Source organism: Lepidochelys olivacea (assembly GCF_965140295.1).
Source record: "Lepidochelys olivacea isolate rLepOli2 genome assembly, chromosome: 2".
Classification (NCBI taxonomy): domain Eukaryota; kingdom Metazoa; phylum Chordata; order Testudines; family Cheloniidae; genus Lepidochelys; species Lepidochelys olivacea.
In genome coordinates, this window is record NC_140412.1 from 64,684,424 (window position 1) to 64,709,221 (window position 24,798).

Sequence of the window (24,798 nt, forward strand, 5' to 3'; positions counted from 1 at the left end):
GCCTATCCATTTTTTTGAATATTAATATTTGATAGACATATCTGGTCTGTTAAATGTGTATATAGTGATTTTACTCAATTTAATAAAATCACTAGAAACGACATAAGTGTTGTAATGATGCTCACCCTATAACATGGTGATACCCTGTTAACTAGAAAAGTCTGATAACTATGTACCTGTATAATGCATCTTTAAACAAAAACTAACAGTTATAATGATTGTTTTGTTTCAGTTATTTATATGGCAAGAATTTGTAAACTTATGAAAACATTCTAAATAAATAGTTTTTAAAATGTAACCTTTAATTCTCTTACCAGCTAGTTAAAACACAATAAATTGTGTCACATTAAGTTCGGTTAGTCAGCTGCACTTTGGCTTCATCTTACTATGCATGGAAGATTCTGATGTGAATTTCATGACACACAGGATCAGGACAGCAATTTATAAACACCTGACAAGAATTTTCAAGTGATCTATTTTGCAAATGTACTTTGAAGTGTCCCTCATCTGAAGGTATCTGAGCTTCTGCCAAACTGATGCATTGCTAACATCTGCTAGTGAATAGATTTACCCCAAATACAAAAAAAAAAAAAAAAAAAAAAAAAAAGGAACATTTTGGAAGTGTGTCTTTTATGTACTAGAGAATATTTTATTTGAATAAACTATGGAAACAATGGCATTTTAATTGTGGAAGCAAATCACTTGTGGTGAAAAGATAATTGAGTTTTAGTGATGCTCCATGGATTTATCTTGGTGAACTTGCATTGGCTCAGCAAGTCATTTTCTACAGATTAGTCGATGAAACACATTTGGTAGACAGCCAAATCTGGACAAAAATAAGAGTTTCTGCCTCTCCTTTAAGGGTCATTGCATTAAGGCCTAGGCACTGCGGCAGGTGCAGTAATATACTTACACTATTCCTGTTTCCCAGCTGGCAGAGAAGAATTTCTTCCCTTCAGTGTTTCTGAACCCACTGATGCCAACCCCAACACTACATAGTGTAAAAACAAATAAGTCATAATAAAATGAGAAATATCCACTCATTGCTGCTTTGGCGGATTTGAGCCGTAAAGCGTAGCGTGTTTTAGCACGTTTAGTGGTAAATTATAATGAAATCATTAGTAATCTCATGTCAAAACTATTTGAGCAGCAGAGTAGCTTTCAGTCCAGTTAGAAGGATTAATATTGTCCATATGACTGAAACCTTACTTACAGGCTTTAACTCAACATGTTCCAGAGGGTGTTGCCGATAGCAGTATGTGTCAAGTCCGCCTATGAAATCAACTGAAAATACAACAGTTCCAGAAATGAATAAATGGAAATGAAAACACACAAACAGAATTAAAAATGGAAAAAACGATCTGAATAATAAATAATAATAGTAATAAAGAGCATACACACAGAGAAAAAACATCCATGTAAATGAAAAATATTGTGAGACTCGTTTCCAGAGGGCCCTCAACCCAACCTCCTTATGTGCCTGTTTAATTCTGTGCAGGGAGACGTTAGTCTATCACTGACCCAAAGGCTGTGCACTCTAGTGTGTGCATGCTGCCAAAAGGGGATGGTAGTGTTTGCGGTGTGCATGTGGAAGCCACACTGTGGTAATGTGGCCTTTTATTGCCACCGGATCTGATCAAGCAGTTCTTGCTCAGATCAAAACCCCATGGAAAAAGGGGGGGGGGGCTGGGGGGGGGAAGAAGTGAAGGTTTTGGACCCTGTGAGCCAAATTCTGCTTGCAGTCAAACATATACAAATCAATGGAAGTTACATATGTGAGACAGGCAGCAGAGTTTGTCCCTTTATTTGAGGCACTAAAGCGACGAGTGAAGATCAAAAGGCGGCAAAGGCGTCTCTGAACAGCCCTCTTCGGGCAGGTGATCTTGTGAGAAAGCATCTCGCCTTTTCTGTCAAGATTTCTACATCAGAAATAATGGAAGAATATCTGCACTTGAGAGGCCACTAATTCCACTTCTTGTGGTCGTTTATAAATGAGTTCTCATTCAAGTAATTATGTTTGTGTCTTCTAGCTCTTCGTTCTGGCCCCCGGTTCTTTGGTTCCAACACCTACACCAAGCCACATTTTTTCATATTTCTCATTGCTGAGCTCAGAGGGTGGAGATTCAGCTATATCTAGACCACATCTGGGCATCCAGTAGCAGGAAAACAGCAAGAAAGGTGCAGCTCAACTGCTTCAGGGAAAACGTTTCTTTGCTCTGAATTTGTGTGTGATAGTAAGAGTGTGTTCTTGTCTGGAATTGCCTTTTCAATCCCCAGTGCTGATGTGCTCAATTCATAGCACATGAGGATTCTTCAATCAATCACTAGCAAATACTATTATTTGTATTGCTGTAGCATCTATAGGTCCGAATAAAATCAGAACCCTGTGTGCTAAGCACTGTACAGACACAGAGTAAGGCAGGGCTCCAGCTGTCAGCCCCACCTGGGACTGACAACCAACATGCAATGTGAGTAACACTGTGTCTACACAGACACTGTGAAACCATAACCACATCAACCTAAATGCTATACCTGTCTGAAGATGGAGTTGTTAAGTTAATGTAGGGGTGAGTTACATCGATGGGAGCTACATTTTAGTGTAGACACTTACAGAGTTAGGTCCACGTAAGCTGCCTTGCGTTGACATAACTCTGTTGTGTACACCAGGGATAAGACAGACAGAGAAGGCACTGTTATCCCTGTTTTATAGATGAGGAACTGAGATTAAGGGCCTGATCTAAAGCCCACTGAAATCTATGGGAAGACTCCCTTTGCCTTCAGTGGGCTTTCCCATTGAATTTAGGAAGCTCGGCCCAGATTTTTAAAGGTATTTAGGCATTGAGGCACTCAGCATTGCAATGCCTAACTGATTTAGACACCTGCATCTCATTTTCGAAAGGGTTTTAGGCACTTAGAAGCCTAAATCCCATTGACAGTCAATGGGATTTAGACACCTAAGTTCCTACAGTCCTTTTTAAAATGAGATTTAGGGTTCTAAATCAGTGAGAAGTTTCAATGCTGAGTGTACTACACCTAAATACTTTAAAAATCTGAGCCTTGTTAGCTTATCTGTAGAGCCCTACTAAATTCACAGTCATGAAAAATGTATCACGGGTCGTGAAATCTGGTCTCCCCTGTGCAATCTGATCTTTTGTGTGCTTTTACCCTATATTATACGCATTTCACAGTGGAGACCAGCGTTTCTCAAATTGGGGATCCTGACCCAAAAGGGAGTTGCAGCAGGGGGTCGCAAGGTTATTTTAGGGGGGACCTGGTATGGTATTGCCACCCTTATTTCTGTGCTGCCTTCAGAGCTGGGTGGCTGGAGAGCAGAGGCTTTTGGCTGGGTGCCCAGCTCTCAAGACAGTGCCCAGCCAGCAGCAGGGCAGAACTCAGGGTGGCACCCAGCTCTGAAGGCAGCACTGCTGACAGCAGCAGCGCAGAAGTAAGGGTAGCAGTACCGCAACCCCCCCTCACCCCCCCAATAACTTTGCAATCCCCCACACAATTCCTTTTTGGGTCAGGACTCTATAATGACAACATGGTGAAATTTCAGAGTTCAATAGCTGAAATCATGAAATTTATGATTTTAAAAATCCTATGACTGTGAAATTGACCAAAATGGACCGTGAATTTGGTAGGGCCCTAATTACCTGGGAACTAAACCCAGATATACTGAGTTTCAGTCTAGTGCCTTAGCCACAAGGCCATTGTCTCACAGCTAATTGAGCATCACATCATACTGAGAAAAGCTAACACAGTCAGCGTGCTAGCCAAAGTGTGTCCGCCACTCTTTCACTGTACGGCATTTGTTTTACTTTTCAACCTTTATTCAGACTCTTATAACAAAATACAATACAAACATCCAGAGTGAAAGACAGCAGCAATGGGATGTATCTTTTAAAAGCCTTTTGTTTGTCGACATTTTCAGCTATTTCTTGTATAGGAGTCAAACATAGTACACAACTACCAACTGACCTCTCTGAAGAAATTATGTTCAAAGTAACAATCTCCTTGTGGTCTTCCAGCCTGGCCTTCTCAACCCTCTGAGAAGGATTATTACTCATTGAGGTCATGTGATGGGTGAGGTGCCATAGCTCTATAAGCATATCTTGCTAAACAAAATATTTTTCATATTCAAAAACACTACAGGAAGGAAACTTGAACTTAGGAAATACATTTCTTTTGGGTAATTCACCTCTTCAGAATCACACAGAATTCCTCTCTCACCAATCACAAACAATCTGCATCCGTAAGCAAAAGGACAACGTAAAACCAGCTAATCTTTCCCTAATATACTTTTGTGTAGAAAACGAGGCTAATGAATATTACTGATTGCCAACACTGATTACCAGTCTTTGCCTGACATACGAAATAATTTATCACGTCATGCAAATTTGGAGATATCAGATATTAACTAGGAGTTGATATGAGATGAATATCTAGCTGAATGTTTCTCTTTGCTATTCATAGCCATACATACATGATCTTACAAAAGCCCTCTCCTATAAATATGAATGGACTTGACTTTGAATCATATTAAGATAGCTCTCAAAACAAGAAACAGGTCTATCACATGAGACAACAAAGGAAAATGTCATTTTTCCCTTATAAGCTGTGTTTTACATAGATCTGGCTGACAGTTTTTCAAATTAGAATTTCTCTTTATGTAGTTTCTCTATAAAAGATTCATTTTCAGTTATTTTAATTATAAATTATTTTTCAGATAATATTTTTTTAGAAATATGATCTCATTTGACCTGCTTTTTTCACTTAGGTCTTAGCTGATTCCCAGGATGGAAACAGAAAAGAAAAGGTAGCCATTAACTACCTTTAGTTATCTGAGCTTCTATTCTCAGCCTGAGAAAAGAAATATTTCTGTGTACCAGCCAGCTACAAGAGACAACTCAGGTTTGGCTGTAGGAGTCAAATGTCTATCAAACAAAACTCTTTGCTTCTGCTTCAGTGAGCTTTTATGTAGAACCCCCCAAGAAAAACAAACATACATACGGATGGCAATGAATAACTGATTTATTTATCTCTTGCCTGGTTAATGAATTATAGGCAATACCTGCTATTGAGCCATAAGACTATTATAATACGCTTTAATCCAGAGAGCCACTTACATCGTGAATATGGAAGCTCTATGGAAATATCATTTGATTTTCTATGTAGTCATATATGATATGCATTAAAAAAACCCAACAGTTTAGCAGTAGTGATATTCAGTCATTAGAAAAGAACACTGCATGGAGTCCAGTCATTAACTACTTTCTTGCAGAGATACACTTAGAAAACTAGGGAGAGAATTTTCAGCACCCTGCAGATAATTGCTGGTTATAGAGGAAACTAGTTATTTGATCTGCAGCTGGCTGCAAAACATGATCCATATTTCCAGGGAATTGCTCTCTCCTTGTGTTGCCTCAGTTTTGTGGTTGTGCCGGATGCTTAATGGCCAGTTTGAAACGTTCTTTAAGATTTCACTTCATGCTGAGCTTGAAAGCTGCAAAACTGCTTTGACTGCTACTATGGGCAGTCTATTAAAATGATATTCACTCACTCGTGGGCTGTACTGGGAGGGAATGGCTGTCAATCTCCCTCAGTGAGAAGAGTGTAAAACACTGCGGGCCCAAGGAGGTGCTCCTGCTGTCATTAATAATGTTAAGATCTATTCTTTGCTGGATAGCAGACATCCATATATGTTTTATTGCTATTAATTCACTGCTTTCACCCACGTGCTGAAACTAAAATTTCTTTTCAGGTTTGGGAGGAAATCACAGAAGGATAAGAAAAGGGGCCTGAAAAGATTATTATCCTACAAAACATAGTTTCTTTGGCCATAGCCCATAACAGTAACCTGCTGTTTTCAGGATCTCTGCAGGATGAGTGCAGGGGACTGTACTAAAAGATCTTTTGAGGTCCCTTCCAGTCCTACAACTCTATGATTCTATATAGCTGCTATAGCTTGTCAGGCCATTGTTATATTACCAATATTTCCTTTAAAATTTATCAAGTTTTAGGTGTGGCTGAACATGGAGGTGTAAGGAGAACATTCATATGCAAAATACAAACTGTGCTCTTGCAGGATCTTCACATTAACACCATGTTGAGTAGTTCAGCCTGAAATGACTTTAGAGAAGGTAAGATCAAGAAGATCCTTTATACTTGTGTAAGCCCCACAGATCGATGGCTTAAAGTAATGTTACTCTCTGCTTGCCCCTTTAGAGAAGCTACTGGCAGGTGTCATTTACATAAAGTATAATTTTGTTTATCCATAGTTCTGTGTAGTGTGTTTTGTTGCATTGTTTGGAATTTGTTTGAATTATGATTTTATGAACGTGTGTGTTAATGCAACAGTGTTCATTCATGAAAGGACATATGAATTGTGCAAGAGGGACCTCAAGGGACCTCAAGAGGCTCTGTTAGGAAGAAGAAGCCAATACAGTTACATGAGCATAAAATTGGTGTGACAGACTCATATATAAGTGTCAAATTTACCCCCATCCTCAGGTCTGAATTATTTGTAATTCAGACACCAAATAAGTATAAACCTCAGCCTAAGCTTTCTTTGCAAGTAGTATTTCCCTTGAGCAACTCTTCCCTCCCCCACAGTTCCCTCTGCCCTCAAGAGACACTCCACTCTTATATCCTGGGTTGAGCTAACCAGATCCACTTACCAGCATGGGCCAACAGTAATTATTTTGCATCTTTATACTTGGCTCTAGCACCTGAGTTGAGGGGGTTTCACAGAAAAACCCTGCACGTCTCTGAAGGAGCCTAGAAACTGCCTCCCTATCACAAGGGGAAACAGTTCAGTAGGGAGGTGTAAAGAAGGAAGACCAGAGGCAACATCAATAGGAATATATGATTGTTTCGCTGTCCCCAAAAAGTACCAGGTGAGACAAAAGGGGCAAGGAAAGAATAGGGGACAGAAAATTATTAGAAACAACTTTTTAAAATGGTTTTCATTACTTGGGACTGGAGGGAGAGATTTCAGGGTTTAAAGGGCTTTCCAGAGTCATATTCCTTGCTCTGATATTGGACTGCCTCTGTAGCCTTGGGTAGGACAGATAGAGCCCATATTTTAAACTTTGTTCCCTAATTTTGGGTGTTCATATTTTGACACTTGAATACTATTCGGATGGTGTTTCTTTGCATTACTACACTTAAGAAATGTTCTGTCTTGAGTACACTTGGAGGACACTAAGACTAGAGTCATTTTAACTATGACTTTCACTACTGAATGGCCTTTCCACTTCTTCAGTGTTTTGACAATCAAGACATTAACACATTAACATCAGATATTATGAGTTTCATATTCTCTGCCAGGAACAGGGTACAAGAATAAGATATAAGGAGCATCAAAGAAGTTACCACTTTAGTGAGGCTCAAACTTTCCTTCACTGGACCACTTTGGCCCTCCTTAATCTCATAAAAGCGTGCTTTGCAAAATGTTCTCTAGCCATATTTTAAAAAGGTACTTAACGCTTCACTCCATTATTGAAATTAAACTGCATGCTGTGCAATTTCACAAAGTATTTTTAAAAGTCTTTTCTTAAATTAAGCTTTTATGTTGATTGCTTTCTAGTCTTTAAGGATCTCTCTTCAACTGAGACGACATACAAAAATCTCTTGAAAGAGTATTACTCTTTCTATATTATCTCTCTCTTGATGTGTCCATTATGTACGAAGTCTGTAACCAAAGCACCTGTAAATTTTAAGAGCCTCTTATATTTAATGAGAGTTCAGAAAGGTATGGTCTTTTGAGGGGGCTGTGTCTGTTGTCCTTCCTAGCCTCTAACTTGACATGTATGTGAAACTTTTTCTTTAGATTTAAGTAAATAGCTACATTTTATTATTTATAATGATGAATACAAAGTAATTGTTTAATTACTTTTATTTACCAATCCTATCAGACTATACTATGCCATCTATGAATTCCACTCTGAGATCTTGGGTTTACCAAGGTTATTTTGCCCTCTCTAGTTTCCATTTTGGTTTTCATTACTACAGTTCTCTCTCCCTATAATTAGAATTTTGATTCATACTCATTTTACCAGGGCAACTCAACATGGGTGTTGGAGTCAGATGCTTTTCTGCGTATTTGACTATAACTTATGCCACATAGCAGCACTTCTTTGCACAAGTACTTTCCGAACAAAATATTACAAGTTATATATTTTTCTTGATTATACTTGGAATTCCTTCTTTTTCTTTTTTTAAAGTTTTATCATAAAAATAATTTTAAATAGGGCATGAGGCAGGCTAACTGACAGTGGTGCCTGTGACTGAAGTGTGAGTTATATCTGCCAGCTATTTTAACTTCTACTCCCTAATTTTAACTGGTAAGATACTTGGAAAGAAGAATACTGGATGGAACTTGTTTTGGCTAACGACTGCATTTGTCTCTTTCGCTTCCTTCCTGATCTAACTGCTTTGCTTATAATGCTCTGGGATTTCTGCATTTCCCCGAAATGAGATTGCTGCAGTGCAAATGTGCATGTTAAATTGAGAAAAAAAGTCCAGGCATGGATGTGGATACAAAAACATAGACCCTCACCGTCATCCACCAACCACATTCATATGGTACTGAGAACAGAAATGATGCCCTGCAGCTCTAACAATACAGGTGTTTCACTGGTCTGCTAAAAGGACAGCTCCACTAGTTCAAACAGTAAAGGAGACTGTTATATATAAAGGTTGTTGCATTACAGCTTCAGTCACACCTCAGAACACAGGATCTTAATGATAAATTCCAGGCTGGCTTCAGGGGAGACAAAGCTAGGAGTCCGCATTTTGAAGATGTGCTTTGATCTTTTGTTGCAGGCTGATTCAGGGATATGTGTTCTCTATTAGTGCAGCTTTATCTCTCCGCACAAATCCTGGTGCCCTTTTAAAATGTTTAGTACAGATGGTAAGATTGACTGGAACAGATCTATCCCATTTACAGGTCAATGCCAATTTATAAGTTAGGTATTTTGCTTCCCTAAGCTTGTTTTTTTATGCTGCGAGGGACCCAGAAGGCTGTTTTTTGCCTTTTGATTTTAGTACTTGTATAATCTTCTTGCTTCAGTTATTTGTCAGTATGATCTGAATTTTCATCATTGTACTGACTATACTTCTCTACCTTCCTTGTTACTATATAGCCAAGATTGTCTCAAGTGCTATTGTTTTGTTTTACCACAGTCCGAATTGCTATGTCAGGTAATTTTCTCAAGTTAAATCTTCTCTTATGATCAAGTTCCAATACACATTAAGTGACAGTACAGCTGAATTTCCCAGAGCAATATATTTTCATCATTAAATACATGAATGATGAAGTAATGCTTTACCGAATATTTTGGATGTGTAGAATAGTGGACATAGCTCACCCCTTTAAGTTCAGCTGCAGAAGAAAACCCGTATCACAAATGGAAAAGTCATTCAGTGGAAGAAAGTTCTTTTACTAGAACCTTCTAACAGAAACCACTCATAAACAAGCATTTACTATAACAGGAATATCTTTCAGGGCAGGTTGTGTGTTAACTTGTATCTAAGAAATTTGCTCAAACCTCACTTATTTTAAGTATATTGTATTTGTCTTCTCCTTTCTCTTGTCCTATCATTGTAGCCATCCTAACAATACTTTGTGATGTCCCTGTTTTCTATAAATATTACTTTTGTTTTCATTTGATTGTTTTAATTTAATATTAACTAAATGTTAATATTAGTATAAAAAACCTAGGTCTTCTTTTCCAGAGCAACTTGCCAGTTTTCTCAGAGATATGTATTGGTTTCTTTTCTCATTTGTGGCATTTAGCATTGAGATTTTCAAAGCTGCCTATGAGATTCAGATATCCAAGTCCAGTTGAAGATTTTACCAGTTTTGTCACTAGCATCCTTATTGCCCCACCAAAAAAATCATCATCCCCCCCAGCACCTGACCCTTACTCACCTGATCTCCCTTCTCCTCAGTCCCTTGCTTAGTCCAATACACCATGCTACCTCTCATGCTATTGAGCCACTGCTCCTTGGGACCAGTGGCCATACAAGCTGCTCTGCAGAGAAGTTGGCTGAGAGGGAGCTTGATATAGCTTGGTGCACTAGGACCTATAACTGATCTTGATCCCACGTCTTTCCATGAAACTAGAGACTCATGGGTATGTTTTTTTCTGTACTCTTAAGCACAGTCCTGGGGGGCTGCAAAGGAATTGTGAATAATCTGTGATCTTTAGGAAAATTGAATGACTGTGCTCTCAGCCCAAGGACTTGTCTGGATTGATTCACACTTTCAAAGTTATCTTAGTAAGGAAAAAGATGAGAAACTTCCTTTTTATTAAAACTAAGCTAGATTGTCCTCTACATTTCTTGGTCTCCTTAACAGGGCAGGGGGCCTACAGCTGCAGGCTCAGAATTCTAAATTGCTAATTCATGCATGAGTTTTTTAAATGAATCAAACATGCAAAGCTATTCATAAAAGGAAGCAATGGGAAAATTCATCTAAACTGAAGCCATTCAAATTACTGAATCCCAAGATCCTTTACCAGTATGTAATCGGGATAATTTAGGTGTAAGACCTGATTAATTGACTCTATAATCTATTCAGCTCTCCACACGGCCTCACAACATGCAATTACCTTTCAATCCAGACCCACACATCAAATATTAAAAGCAGTACTGAAAGCTATTATTAAATTAGAGTTCTTAAGCCCGATGCCAGATAGCAAAAACTGTCACTTGTAGAACAGTAACACTGAAATAGATGTGATTTAAACTGAGGACTGGAAATTGGAAGAACCTGCCTGCATAAAAGGAAGAAAAATTATGATTTCAAGGAGACAGGATTTGCACTGATGGGTGGGATTCTGATAAGTTGCTGTACAAGTTCCACAAAGGAAAACAGACTCAAGGTAGCTGCCACTTAGAAGTGAAAAAGTACAAAGATCAGGAGTGGATGAGGAAATACAGATTTAAAAAGAGATTCAACTTTAACGGAAAGGCAAGGGGAAGCTCAGGACATGAACAGGCACCACTTAGGCCCAGATGTGATGTCAAGTGAAAAGCTCAGGAGATGGAAGCTGGAGTAAGATTGATTTAACAATAGATACAATTTAAACAGAAAAGCTAAGGTGCTGGGAGCTGAGCTTTGGGATAACATCCATTTAAACATAGATTTAAACAGAAAGGCCAAGGACGTGGTAGGTGGAGACTAGAACAAGATCAATATTAAATTAGCTAAGTGGAAGCTGGAATCAAATCAGTATGTTAAGATTGCCGAATAGAGTATTTGGGGATGGGGAAGGAATGTGTGGACATGGGAAACAAGGAGGCATATTTAATAAACTATACATGAACACTAACTATAGGTATTGTTTAACCTGAATAGGAATATTATGTATTATATTAGTGTTCCCCTGGACACTTAAAGGAAGGCACAATCCCTGGCCAAGGAAATTACATTCATATTTGAAGGGAAGGGAGATATATATATTGATCAATAGCAAAAACAATGAACAGGAATTAAATTTGCATAGTATGAGGAAGCAATTAACTGAAAGGACTCACATTTTATTTTTATGTCAGTAAACTAATTTAATCCTAAGGGAAGTGTGTGCATGTGTGTGTGTGTATTTTCAGCATCCGGAATGGTGACTAGAGGCTAGGGTCTGTATTTTTGTATCACTAGATATTCTGATGGTTGAAACTGTAATTCATTGTGACACTTAACTCTTAGAGGAGCAAGAAAACATTAAAAAAATGCTAAATTCTGCATCACAACATATTTTTCTAACTGTCGTAATGTTTCACAAGAAAGAATGAGAATTACTCTGAATACAAAGGGTATCTCTGCAGAGGTAGCTTGCGTGATTGGCACCCACAACAGAATACCGAGGTTAGCCTAGCCTGGGTGTGAGCAGCCACAGCACAAAGCCCTACCCATATTAAATCTGTGTCCTCCCTGGTGTGTCCTCACCCGTGTGTGTTGCTAGGGATTCTGGGAGCATGACTGATGACTCTTTGTGCTGCAGTAAGTTGAGCTGCTTTATGATTATTTCCCAGTGAATTGTGGGAGAGCTTGTGTGTCCTTCTGGGCATGCAGGGGGAACTGTGGGAAGGCACTGGACAACTATAAGCACTCCAGTGTTTCAGTGTGCTTCCTCACTAAGTGGGTGGGTTACTAGCCCTACTGAAAGTGGCACCTGAGCTCTAACCCATCCCACATCTGGGTCAGCTAGCCTGGTTTAAAGAATCACTTTAAACCAATATGGATGGGAGGGGTCTTAGGGCCAACATCTGAGTAAAGGTCTGCAGTGAAGATGTACATAAATAATTTACCACAGGCAAGAATGGTATTGGCAAAAATAAGCCAGGCTTTTGATTCCCAAGTCTTTTGATTCACTTTTTCCTGTAGCTTGTGTAACCCTTCTGCCCGTCAGAGTTGGCAGCAACAAGGGCCGGGTTCAATATCTAGGGGATCCATTCCAATAACACAATGCAAACCGGCTCGAGCCCCCACCCAGTGACCTGGGACAAATATATACCACCCCTGCTGGGCGCCTCCAAGAGGCAATACTTCCCCTCTCGCAAGCACATAGTCTGAGTGTAGCAAAAAGCCTTTTAATAACAGAGAGAAACAATGTGACATTATGTTGGGGAAACACCACCAACAGGATTCATAACACAACCCATGAGCAAAAAAACCACCCCAAGCAAATTGGGGCATGCCCCTTTCCCTTTGATTCTTGAGCCCAGCAACCCCAAATCACCCAAAGTCCCAGAAGTCCAATGACCCAAAAGTCTCTGTCCCTGGTCAGGGCAGCCCCAGAGTTCGAAAGTTTATCTGCGGAGCTTTACCTCCCAACCTGGGTGGAGATGGGACAGGGGTAAGAGGCACCTTACATGGTCTGAAGCTGACCGCCCCACAGCTCCATAGGGCTTCGCTCCGCTCCGCCAGCCGCCCCACGAACTCCTTCGCTCAGCTCCGCGGCCCACACGCAGCTCCCGCCGTCCCACAAACTGCTCCACCAGCCAGTCCACAAATTGTTCTGCGTCCCACCAGCAGCTCCCACCGTCCTACGAACTGCTCCACCAGCCTGTCCACAAGGCACTCCAGCCGTCCTGCAAACTGCTCCACAATCTATCTTCAGGCTCCCCCACTACTTAACACAACGCTCAGTGATTTCAACTCTTAGGTGAATTCAGCTTCTAGTAGGGGAGCCTCAGTGCTGGTGCACCATTAGCCCAAAGTGAGCTCAGCAGCCTGTAACTAGACTCCTAATGGAATCAAAGTTAGCTCTGATATTCCACAGTGGAGAGAGACAAAAGTGCAATTAGCATGTAAGGCCCTCACCAAGGGGCCCATACCACCAAGTATTAATACTTGTCCCCAGCCTCTCTCAATTCACAGAGTTTTAAAACCCATGACCCTTGCCTAGCGAGTGCTACTTAGTTGATGGTGAGTCCCTCCATCATAACAAAAGGCCACGTACAGTTCCAAGCACGGTTCCCATAATCAGGGTAATAACAATTTATTCTTCCTGCCCCAATAACATAGACACTGTGCTGCCCACAGCAGCCAAAGTGACCATTTAGGCAGCTATGGCCTCATTCTAGGCGGGGTGGGTGTGCCTATGCAAATGAGATCGGCCCCTGAAGTTCTTTTCCACAACTTGCCACACATCGCCACCAGATGTCAGGGTGGAGCTCATCCTGACACTGCTTACTCTTGTGCTCTCTTGATGAGTTTCTAGAACGTGTGTGTTTGTGTATGGGTCTTTTAGATGTTGCCATTCTCCCTGTCATTGACCACAATTTACCTATGTACACATAATGATCTGGAATGGCTACCAACTTGCATGCTTCTTCTAACTGAATGACTCCTTTTTGCCATGGAACACATCCCAGAGTCAAAGCTCCCCTCTGAAATATGCCACCATACTATATCCTATATCTGCACCCTGCACTGCTCCTTATTGTGCATGTGACTATTAAAGACACACTATAGCCTCATTGTAGCAGGCAATACCTTTCTAGCACCCCCTTGGGGAAAGGGTGGGCACTGTTCCTGTTTTAGAGCCCGGGGCACAGCCCTCTAGATGTTCACAGTGTCTCCCCCTTGTGGGAAGAAGTTAAAGTAGTCCAAACAAAAACTCACTATGCTGCCACAGGCCACAAAAAGCAGAGTGCTAGGTCTTCAAGGAGCCAAAGAGAGGAAAAAAAGAGAAAAATGTCAGTCCATCTACTCTCTGAGAGGGCCAGGGAGACCTAGGTTTTCAAGCCATTTCCCTGGTCAGAAATCCTTGCTTCCAGGGACCAAGAAGCTCTGAGTTGCAGCTCTGCTCCTTCAGAGTGCTGCTGTGCATTGAGTAGAGATTCTCTATTCTAAGGACCTGCCCATCTTGAGGCTTGACAAGCCTCACAGCTGCTCTGATTGCGCACAGAGGAGCTCTTTAACTCCTTCCTGGCTGGGGTGAGGATCTTCCACACCACACTTTTATACAGGGATCACTTTTATAGCATGTCTGGGTACCATCTCCTCATCACTACTGGGACAGAGCCCAACAATTGTTTAACAGTGCACAGCAATACTGCATGACAGTTTAGAACCGGAGATGAAGACTACTCTATTCAATCTGCCTGTTGACCTGCAGGGCAGAGGCTAAAATAGATTTCTTTTCTCAGTTTTTGACTTGTCATGATATTTTTGAAGGGGTGAGTCACAGTGCAGGTCCATTATTCTGAAGTAGAATAAGAGAGTCAAATACAGTCTCCATTGAAATCAATGTGAGTTTTACCATTGACTTCAGCAGGGCCAGGATTTCACTCACTGTCTTTAGTGCTGATAGTATTAAACAGGTTTTTATTTTGTGTAGCTCCCATAGATTTTGCTACTGGATGCTGGGAATTTATCAATCCACATGTTTCCACAACATCTACCAAACTGGATCCTGATGCTGGATGAGACTACTGCATACTTCTTCAGTGTAAATAATAAAGTAACATGTAGGGATAATTTAAGGAGCAGAATGGCCCTTGCTGTGTTTGTCTTCATTATTTACTTCAGAATGCATTGTGTTAGCTTAGTCTAGGAGCAATTTTAGATTTCAAGTTAATCCTGTGATGTAAAAGCATCATGTACTAGGGTTTACTGATGGGCAGGAAGGCATCAAAGGAATTCCAAGATCATCATAGAAGATTCATCCTTTTTATTAGCAAGATGGGGCTGGTAAAGGAGGGCAAAAGTGGCACAGGAAATATGTGGGGTATGAATATAAACAATCAGCTTCCAGCTGAACACACAATGCCTCATCAGTGGTGCCAGGTTACTAGGGAAAATAATCTACCAGATCTGTGGCTTGAAAACTAGCTCCAGAAAAGTTGTCACTGATTAGCTCCAGAAAAGTTGTCTCAAAAATTTTCACATGGTGACCCATGGCTCAAAAGACAGTGTGTCTCATGGACACCTCTGCATTCATGATCTCATGTTTCATCTCCCCTGCCACTCACAATCATATAACATTTGCAACTACAGCAACGTCTTAAATAGAAAAGTGATATTACCAAAATATTTATATATTTTCAACTGTCTTTAATGTGATTTAACGCTTGGAAACAAGGGGGAGCAGCCAGCAGATTCTTCACAGAGCACCAGCAGATGCTCCGTGGGCCCCTGGAGCTCCTGAAACCACATTTGAGAACTGCCAGATTAGACACTTCATCTCCAGACAGACAATAACTGTAGAACCCATGGAACAAAAAAAAGCATTGTCAGAGAAGTCCACCCACACTTGGTCACAGCTCAAGGCACGCCTGGGGGACACACCAGGGCTGTGACTTCATCCTGCCTCCATTTTCAATAGCACATCATGCTCTTGGCTGACCCAACTGTTAATCTTTGGAGGTTTCTGGCGCAGACAGCTCAGAAAGATACAAGTATCCATATAAGTCTCCTAAAATACAGCTAGTCACTGCTGTCTTATAAAAACACTCCAAACCCAGGGGAATGCTTTAAATCGGGCAGCAACAATGTTGTTTCAGTGCCAGCTAGTAAAGCCTATTATCATTCTATTGTGATGGTCAGTCAAGCATATTGAAGTACTAGCCATTAGTGACACATTGTGTTTCTCCTCATTGCCTGTCATTATAATACTAACAGCATCTCACAGATTCCTAATGACAGTTTAAGTTAGGAACTGCTGGCCACTGTTCTGAAAGTTTCAGAAGCCTCCTACTTTCAATACGTTTAATTAGGATGTTTATTGTCTTGCGATACTTGTGGTTCTTGTCATACATAATGCAGCTGAAAGGCAGTCAGCCATTTTCTTGGTCATCCCTGTACAGTGCCAATAAGGTAACTATTTTGATTTATGGTGAAAATCCTCTTCTAATAAAACGTAAGTCTAGAGGACTGCATTTCAAAAGGATTCAACCATATGAAGTCTTCCAGTTGGTGTGATGATATAATAGCAGATTCCAAATAACTGCACAGTTCATGACAGATAGATTGGTGCAGGGTCCAGTGCTACTCAGATGTTTATTATAGTGAGAAAAGATGTGCAGTCAATGAGACGTGGATCCACCGTATGGTGCCAGTGGTGCTCGTGGCTTCAGGTTAAGTCAGGCATTAAGTATATATAGTGCCCATTTCATAGGGACATTGGAACCAACCATGGCGAGTTGCATCTTAAAAGAATTTGTCACCCATCTTCAGATGCTGGTAAGAACAGGTGTATGTGTGTGTGTGTGGGGGGATGGGGGGGTTCTAGAAAGTCACAGATAACTTATGTTGTTGCAAGAGGTACCTGGTTATGTCATTGTGAGGTACAGCAAAGTGCATTGCTGGCATGTGGGTTCATGTTGGATGATGAAATCAAAATGGCACAGTACAGCTGAGGCAATGGGGATAAGGTCAAGCCAAGGTTGCAAAGGCTGGAGAGGCAAATATTGTGTAACTTCGTGGGCTGGACACTTCCAATATGGGACTCAAACATGTTCTTATAATTGGCGATGTTCTACTTAGTCCCAGGCAGGTCACCTGAATAGAGGACAAGATAATTTATCCAGTTCCCCAACATCAGATCCACAAGGTATCAGCTGATGTCCCTCTGATTAGTGCATCCCTAAACACTGTGGTACAGTTAAACCGAGTCACACCATCATTGTATTTAAATGTGAAAGCCTTAATGAGTAGGCGCACAGAACATTTGTTGACTTGAAAACAGGACAGTTGAAGTATTCAAAGCAATATAGACACACTGGGGAAATGCTCTGCAGTGGGAATTAGCGTACAATATTGGGGAACATCTGTGGATATGCATGATATCAACAGGCTTTGTAATTGTGCAAGGCATATTAATATTTCTGTAAATTGTTTTGATTTGGCAGGTTTGGATTTTGATTAAGCAATTGAGGAGAAGCAGAGATGTATATGAAATACAGGCCTGGATGAAGCCTGAGAAAGGATTCTATAGCTTCATAGTGGGGAGTGTTAGGAGTGAAAACATGCTCAGGCCTGATGGAGCCTACTTAGGTTTACTTAGCATAAGTTGAATTGCACAGGTGTAAGAAATGGCCAAGTAATCAAGTTTGCAAGGCATGCTGAAGAGAAAAGTAACCACGCAACCAGAAAAGACTGATTTGAGCAAGCACAAAACCTGTACTGACAGAGGAGACGAGTTAATAGGCAAATTATAGGTTAATACATATGTATAAGGAAAGATAACAGAAAGTTATATACAGTGAGTATAACAAAGGATCGGGTTCCCAAAGTGCTTTCCACTTGTAATTGATCACTACTTCTGGGTGATAAAGATTTGATTTGATAAAAATTGTCCCGTCAGCTGAGTGGTGAATTTCTGTTCAACAATGCCCGCAGCCATAAATACGTTACACATGGTTCGCACTTTTGGCAGGGGTGCTCAGTGCTCAGGCTGCTAGGAGCAGGACAAGGCCAGGCTGGACCCCTGGGATAGCCCTTGTGCAGGAGATGGCACCATGGCAGCAATAAGCAGAAGCAGCACTGGCCACCTCACTGCCCACTAAGGTTTGGACCCGTGGCACTCCATCAGGCTGGGGCCAAAATTGAGTGAGTGGCAGTGTAACCTGGTACATGCAAGTTGCAATGCCACTCAGGTTTGGCCCTGCAGCCCTTCCTGAGCAGTGCTGTGACCCCCTGGCACAAGGGTGCAACCCTACTCACTAAATTTTGGTCTTGCCACTCAACCCTCGTCACGATGGAGAGGCTGTGGGGCCAAACCTGAGTGGGCAGTGGGGTGACCTATGCTGCTCCTCCTCTCCCCTGCCATAGGGCTGGCTCCTACATCAGGTCTCCGTCCTGGGGACCTACCCAGCTTTGTCCCTCTTCCAGATGCACATGTCCCTTCTGCTCTGCTTGCAGGACTTGCTCAGCAACAGCCTCAAGACCTGGGAGCTGCAGTGTGTGCCCACATGGGGAAACCAACCAGGGGAAGGGTGGCAGGGAGCCCTGGGCGGGGTGGGGGCTGGACATGAGGGGGTTCAATTGTGTGTACCATGTGAAAAATTCATGGGGTGGCCCCTGTACGACAGCACAATGTTAACAGAATTATGTCTACTGCTAAATGTTGCCAAGTCCTTGGGAATTCATTGCCACTTCTTTATTGCCTCCCACAAAAGAGAGTGGATTCATAGGGAGTTTATCACCCACTGTATAACTATGTAAATATTAAACAATGTCAGGAAGTAAACCTCTTGCTTATTTGACTGTTCACAACAGATGTTCAATGGTGGGCATAAATGAAATGTTATATTTCATAGAGCACAATGTTATAGTTTTTTTAGTGTGGATAATAATATATTATGTGTTAATTAATAGACTTGTCTAGCAATGCCACCTGGCTGTTTCTTTACTAGAGATTACAGTATAATGAAATGTTTTCATTAAAAAAGAGCCTCCTGGGAGAAAAAATAAGCAGATTCAGCTTTCAAAATATGTTAGCTCTGACAACAGCCTTGATATAGAGGGGACCGGCATAAAACATTCGACTACTCAGTTATTAACTTTGGTTTTGTGGTGTTGCTGTCTGGATAATGCCTTCGCCTCTTGGACAATGGAAGCTTCCTGTAGCTCTGCTCAGACACAGGAGAGATTTCAACTTCCTTTGGTTAACCATCTGGGTCTTGGTGTTGCCTGTGTAACAAATGCTGAATCACAACTGATGGTTTTGTGGCAACTCCGTTCCTCCTACTTCACATCCTTTTCCTGACTCATTTCGTTCACATGCAACCGAACTCCCACTGCCATCTCACGAGATGCACACACCGTTCAGAGCTACCCCTTTTAGACATGCAGATGTTATATTTATAACCTAGCATTTAGTGGTAATAAAATGTTATTGGTTGTTCCACTAAGAAAGTCTACAAAATATTTATAAAGGTTAATCATGTTTTAAAAATAATTATTTTGCCTTGCCTCCAGACTCCACTTTTTAAAAAACGTTCAGTAACTCTGACAAGCTGGTAACAAGCTTCTCAGTCCATTTTTTAAGAGAAAATGATTTACAAACAGGATAGTGACAGGTTTTTATGATTACAGATTTCACATCTTTTAGTCTCTCCAAAAGGCTCATGTAAATTGATAGATCTACAAAGGAAGAAATGAAAAAAATAAAAGGAAGAGATATAAATAGACTTTTTCATTAGGATGAATGATGGACAAGGGTGCAAGAAGAAGAAGGTATTAACCCCACTACAGCAAGACGCCTTTTACATGGCTTCCTTTTCATTCTCTTTGACCTGCAATCATCTTCCTTCTGCGTAAAAGTTAACTACAGTCTGAAACACAAGTAAGAAGAGCAATAGCTGGAAATAAATGTTTCCTCAAGCATTTATTACCCTTCAGAAAGTGTCTATCAGCTGAAGTGCTAGCCCCCAAATCCATTTAAGCAATGCTTAGCAACCAAGTAGGAATCAGTTATTAATGTTTAAGCCAGCCTGACAGGTTTCAGTCCAAGAACTAGGCTTAACTTTGCGCACAGAATAATTCTGAGAATATTTAATTAGGGAGAGTCTGTCTCAAATAGTTTAGGATTTATTTTCTGCCCAAATGCTGCAATATTATACATTAACCAATGCTTCCAAAGAGAGGAGAGATGCTGCACACTTGTATTAAAATGTTTAAAATCACCTATTTCACTGCAATTTTTCCAACATTTATTCCATTCAATCTATATCAATATATTTATATTTTAATCAGAATGGTGTAAGGAACCATTAACAGTGTTTCTTAAAGACATTTTCTTTTATCATGCAACAGATTGAGATTGCAGGGACTCTTCTTCATCTTAAAGCCCATTCTTCCAGGGTAATTGGTCTATCCAAATCTTTTTTCCCACCATATCAAATATGGGCATTTCTTTGTTAGGAAAGTTGTCTGCTAAAGCTGATATAACTTAGTTATAGTTTGTTGTTGTTGTTGTTTGTTTCCTCATTGACCAGAAGCCATCGATTCTATAAAAGTTAGATTTCTGTATATAATACAAATTTTCTAGAAAGTTGAGAAACAAAATGCCTATCTTGTAGATACTGATACCATGGAAGGGTGGGTTGGTTTTGATTTTTAAATAAGTTAGAAAAACTTCTTTGGCAAAGAGCTGGCCAACCATATGTATTCCATGGCTCGCCCAATCTTTAAAACTCTCTCATTTGTGATTTGTGTGAAAATCTGATTAATTTGAAATGGACGTAATTGGTGAAGGAAAAGAGATTCCTGTCTCTAGTTCCATCCCAAACTGTGATGGGATATAAAAACCCCACACTGGAGAACAAGGGGCTAAGGGGTTAAGGAGCAGCTCTGGGCCCAGGCACCGCTGCCCTGCCACATCAGCAAAGCCTGCACAAAGTGGAGGCAGAGCTGCTCAGAGGGAGTTCTTTCTTGTTGCCTGAGACCTGAATCATAGAATCATAGAATATCAGGGTTGGAAGGGACCTCAGGAGGTCATCTAGTCCAACCCCCGCTGCTCAAAGCAGGACAACAAAGCCTGCAAAAGAGAGACTGGTGACTGTTTATGAAGGTCAGGAACTTTGTTTTTCATTCTTTAATTTACTCCATGGGGGAAAAGGGGACTTTAGGTAGGAAGAGATCCAGGGAGGCTGCTGCTTAGCATCCCAAGGTGCAAAACTTAGCTGCCCACTCTTGGGCTCTGGATTGGAGTCTAGTGCAGAGGATGGGCCCTTAGCTCCCCTTACAACTCCAAAAGACAGGACAACAATAGAAGCCATTCTTTTGGCAGGGAATCCAGCTGGGGAAGACCCTGAATGCTCAAGAGTTCGGGCCGCAAGTCCCTGAACTAAGGAGAAAGCAATGACACCTTTGCAGGCACTGAAAGACTTCCCTGGCTCTGGACTTTCTTTGTGTACTGCAGAAGAGGTGGATAGGAAAGTGTGAGCTGGCTGGAGGGATAAAGAACAGGAGGACTTGTGACACCTTAGAGACTAACCAATTTATTTGAGCATAAGCTTTCGTGAGCTACAGCTCACTTCATCGGATGCATTCAGTAGAAAATACAGTGAGGAGATTTATATACACAGAGAACATGAAACAATGGGTGTTACCATACACACTGTAAGGAGAGTGATCACTTAAGGTGAGATATTAAGCAGGAGAGCGGGGAGGGGGAGCGGGGGGGGGACCTTTTGTAGTGATAATCAGGGTGGGCCATTTCCAGCAGTTGACAAGAATGTCTGAGGAACAGTGCGGGGTGGAATAAACAGTGCGGGGTGGAAATAGTTTTACTTTGTGTAATGACCCATCCACTCCCAGTCTCTATTTAAGAAGGGATAGACTCACAAGACAGAACTGTAATGGAAAAGGGGGAATGCCAGGGAGGGAGACAACCTGCCACAGACCTGCCTGTCTACTAGGCAGCACTGGTGATGAGTGTTCCCTGTCACACAAGCTCACAGAACAGCCTTTGCCAGAAGCCATGTGTACACTTCTGGAGGGCATGATTCTTTCTTAATCCATGGTAAACTAGCAATATTTACACTGCATCAGTTTTCTTATTCGACAAAGACCCAGTGTTTGGATAGATTAGAACATGCCCAATTCGCTATTGCTCTGAGCTGGCTGGCTTGATACTATTGTGTGATATTTGGAACAGCTAGGGTGGACTACACAAAGTAGCTGCACTTATCTTGGTCCTTTTTATGCCATATACAATTTTAAAAATATTCTCCAGGCAGATGGGTCTTGTTAGCCAGGGCAGGCCATCCACCTAGGAGAAGGAACTCTGATCTCAAGAACGTCAGGCATGGCCAGCCATCTTATAAATGTTGTGCCAATCACACATGCTATGGGGCTTCATCCTCAGGGAGTATATCAATACAGTGCTAGGGTATTCCTTGGAAGCAAAGTGCAACTGCTTCACCTGGTGTTTGTGGAAAGTGTACAAAGGTTAAAGAAATGAGCCCAAGAACTATGTCTGGCTTCCCTGAATGCAGGAACATGACTGGGAAATCAAGAGAAGTAGCTGAGCAACTGAATAGAAGGAGAGTGCACTTTGTCTGAATACAAGAGGCAAAGTGGAAAGGGTTGAGATCCATGAACATCAGGGAGGGTTAATAAGTCACCCAATGAAATGGCTGGAAAGAATTACTGAGAAAAGATGCTGTGAGGAAATGGAGCAGCAAGTAAGTAACAACCAATCTGGGTTTATGCCAGGAAGGTCATCAGTGGATGCCGTGTTTGCAGCCTGAATGTTGTAGGAGAAGTATAGGGAGAAATGAAAGCAATTGTATGTAGTGTTTGTGGACCTAGAGCAGGCTTATGACAGAGTTCCTAGTGAATTGACATGGTGATGCCTGCAGCCACTCAGTTTGCCATAGACATATATTCAGATTATTGTGGATATGTACAAGGGTAGCACAACAGTAGTGAGAAGCAGCTGTGGCTACAGTGAATCATTCACTGTGATTGTACTCCTGCATCAAAAATCAGCCTTAAGCCCATTCCTATTTATGATTGTAAATGGACACCTTGCCACAGGGGATCAGGGGAGAGGCTCCATGCAGCATGCTTTTTGCTAATTACATTATGTTGTGCCATGATGATAAATACAACCTGGAAAGGAACTGTTATGGGGTGTCCATACTCCATGCTAGCTCAGCAACCTCAGAGCAGCTGAGAGGATAAAGGGGCCGGTAAGCAGAAGGGCAGGGTGGCTACCAAAGGAGTGAGCAGGCTGGAAAAAGAAGCTCCTGCCAGCAAACTACTAAAGAGCCGCCCACAGAAAACAGCCCAGAAGGGGGTGAACTGATCCACAGGCTGGAGAGCCTGCAGAGATCCAGGGGAAGGTAGGAAGGATCTTAGGTCACTTAAGAATCCTGCTTATCTACCTCGAGGGCCCTGAGCTCGAACCCACTGGAGAGGGTGGGCCTTGTTTTCCCTCCTGATCTCCTGATGGACTTGGGAGTAAACAAAGCGTTTTCAGCCTCCTGGGCACTGGGAATAGACTGACTGCTCTGCTAGGCTATGTGAGTTCAGGGGCTACAGCACGGTTGGACAGGGGGGGTGCTGTTGTGCTGATGCACCGCCTCACAGGGACCTAGAATGATGGAGGGCTGCATTAGAAGAAAATAGTGGATGAATCAGTTGACAAAAGATGAAACACATGCTCTGCTTCATTGAGAGAGACAAGGAGAAGCTAGTAAAGCTAGATGAGATTGAGTTAAAGTCTGTGTAACAATTCAAATACTTCAAGACAGAGTTGAGCCATGATAGGAATGTCGATGAGCATGTTAGGAGTCGTAAGAAGAACTCTTGATGCAAACAGAGGAAGTTGATGGAAATTCTCTGTGCTAAAAGAACATGCCAAGTAAACTACAGAACAAAGACTATATGACAAGTTAGATGTCTTCAAATCACCAGGGCCTGATGAAATGCATCCTAGAATACTCAAGGAGCTGACTAAGAAGATATCGGAGCCATTAGCAATTATCTTTGAAAAGTCATGGAAGACGGGAGACATTCCAGAAGACTGGAAAAAGGCAAATATTGTGCCCATCTATAAAAAGGGAAATAAGGACAACCCGGGGAATTACAGACCAGTCAGTTTAACTTCTGTACCCGGAAAGATAATGAAGCAAATAATTAAACAATCAATTTGAAAACACCTAGAAGATAATAAGGTGATAAATAACAGTCAGCATGGATTTGTCAAGGACAAATCATGTCAAACCAACCTGATAGCTTTCTTTGACAGGTTAACAGTCCTTGTGGATAGGGGTGAGTGGGGTGGGAAGCGATAGATGCGGTATATCTTAACTTTAGTAAGGCTTTTGATACTGTCGTGCATGACCTTCTCATAAACAAACTAGGGAAATATAACTTAAATGGAGCAACTATAAGGTGGGTGCATAACTGGTTGGAAAATCGTTCCCAGAGAGTAGTTATCAGTGGTTCACAGTCATGCTGGAAGGGCATAATGAGTAGGGTCCCGCAGGGATCGGTTCGGTGTCTGGTTCTGTTCAATATCTTCATCAATGATTTAGATAATGGCATAGAGAGTACACTTATAAAGTCTGTGGATGATACCAAGCTGGGAAGGGTTGCAAGTGCTTTGGAGGATAGGATTAAAATTGAAAATGATCTGGACAAACTGGAGGAATGGTCTGAAGTAAATAGGATGAAATTCAATAAGGACAAATGCAAAGTACTCCATTTAGGAAGGAACAATCAGTTGCACACATACAAAATGGGAAATGACTGCCTAGGAAGGAGTACTGCGGAAAGAGATCTGGGGGTCATAGTGGATCACAAGCTAAATATGAGTCAACAGAGCA

General features: G+C 41.4%; 1 protein-coding gene across 6 annotated transcripts in view; it reads right to left on the reverse strand.

The window, feature by feature from the left end:
• NKAIN3 (sodium/potassium transporting ATPase interacting 3) overlaps window positions 1–24,798 on the reverse strand; it is a gene marked incomplete at its 3' end in the record, with an annotated part of 514,515 nt that overhangs the window by 14,988 nt on the left and 474,729 nt on the right. For 3 of the 6 annotated variants that reach the window (XR_014710250.1, XM_084619355.1, XM_084619354.1), the window contains exon 6: window positions 1,214–1,284. The exons of 2 other annotated variants lie outside the window; for them this stretch is intronic. Coding sequence is in view for 3 of the 4 variants with exons in the window: in XM_084619355.1 (XP_084475481.1) it covers window positions 1,214–1,284 (71 nt within the window). Of the gene's footprint in view, window positions 1–1,138; window positions 1,285–24,798 lie in introns of those variants that run through there. One more of the 6 variants, XM_084619353.1, reaches the window with a different exon arrangement.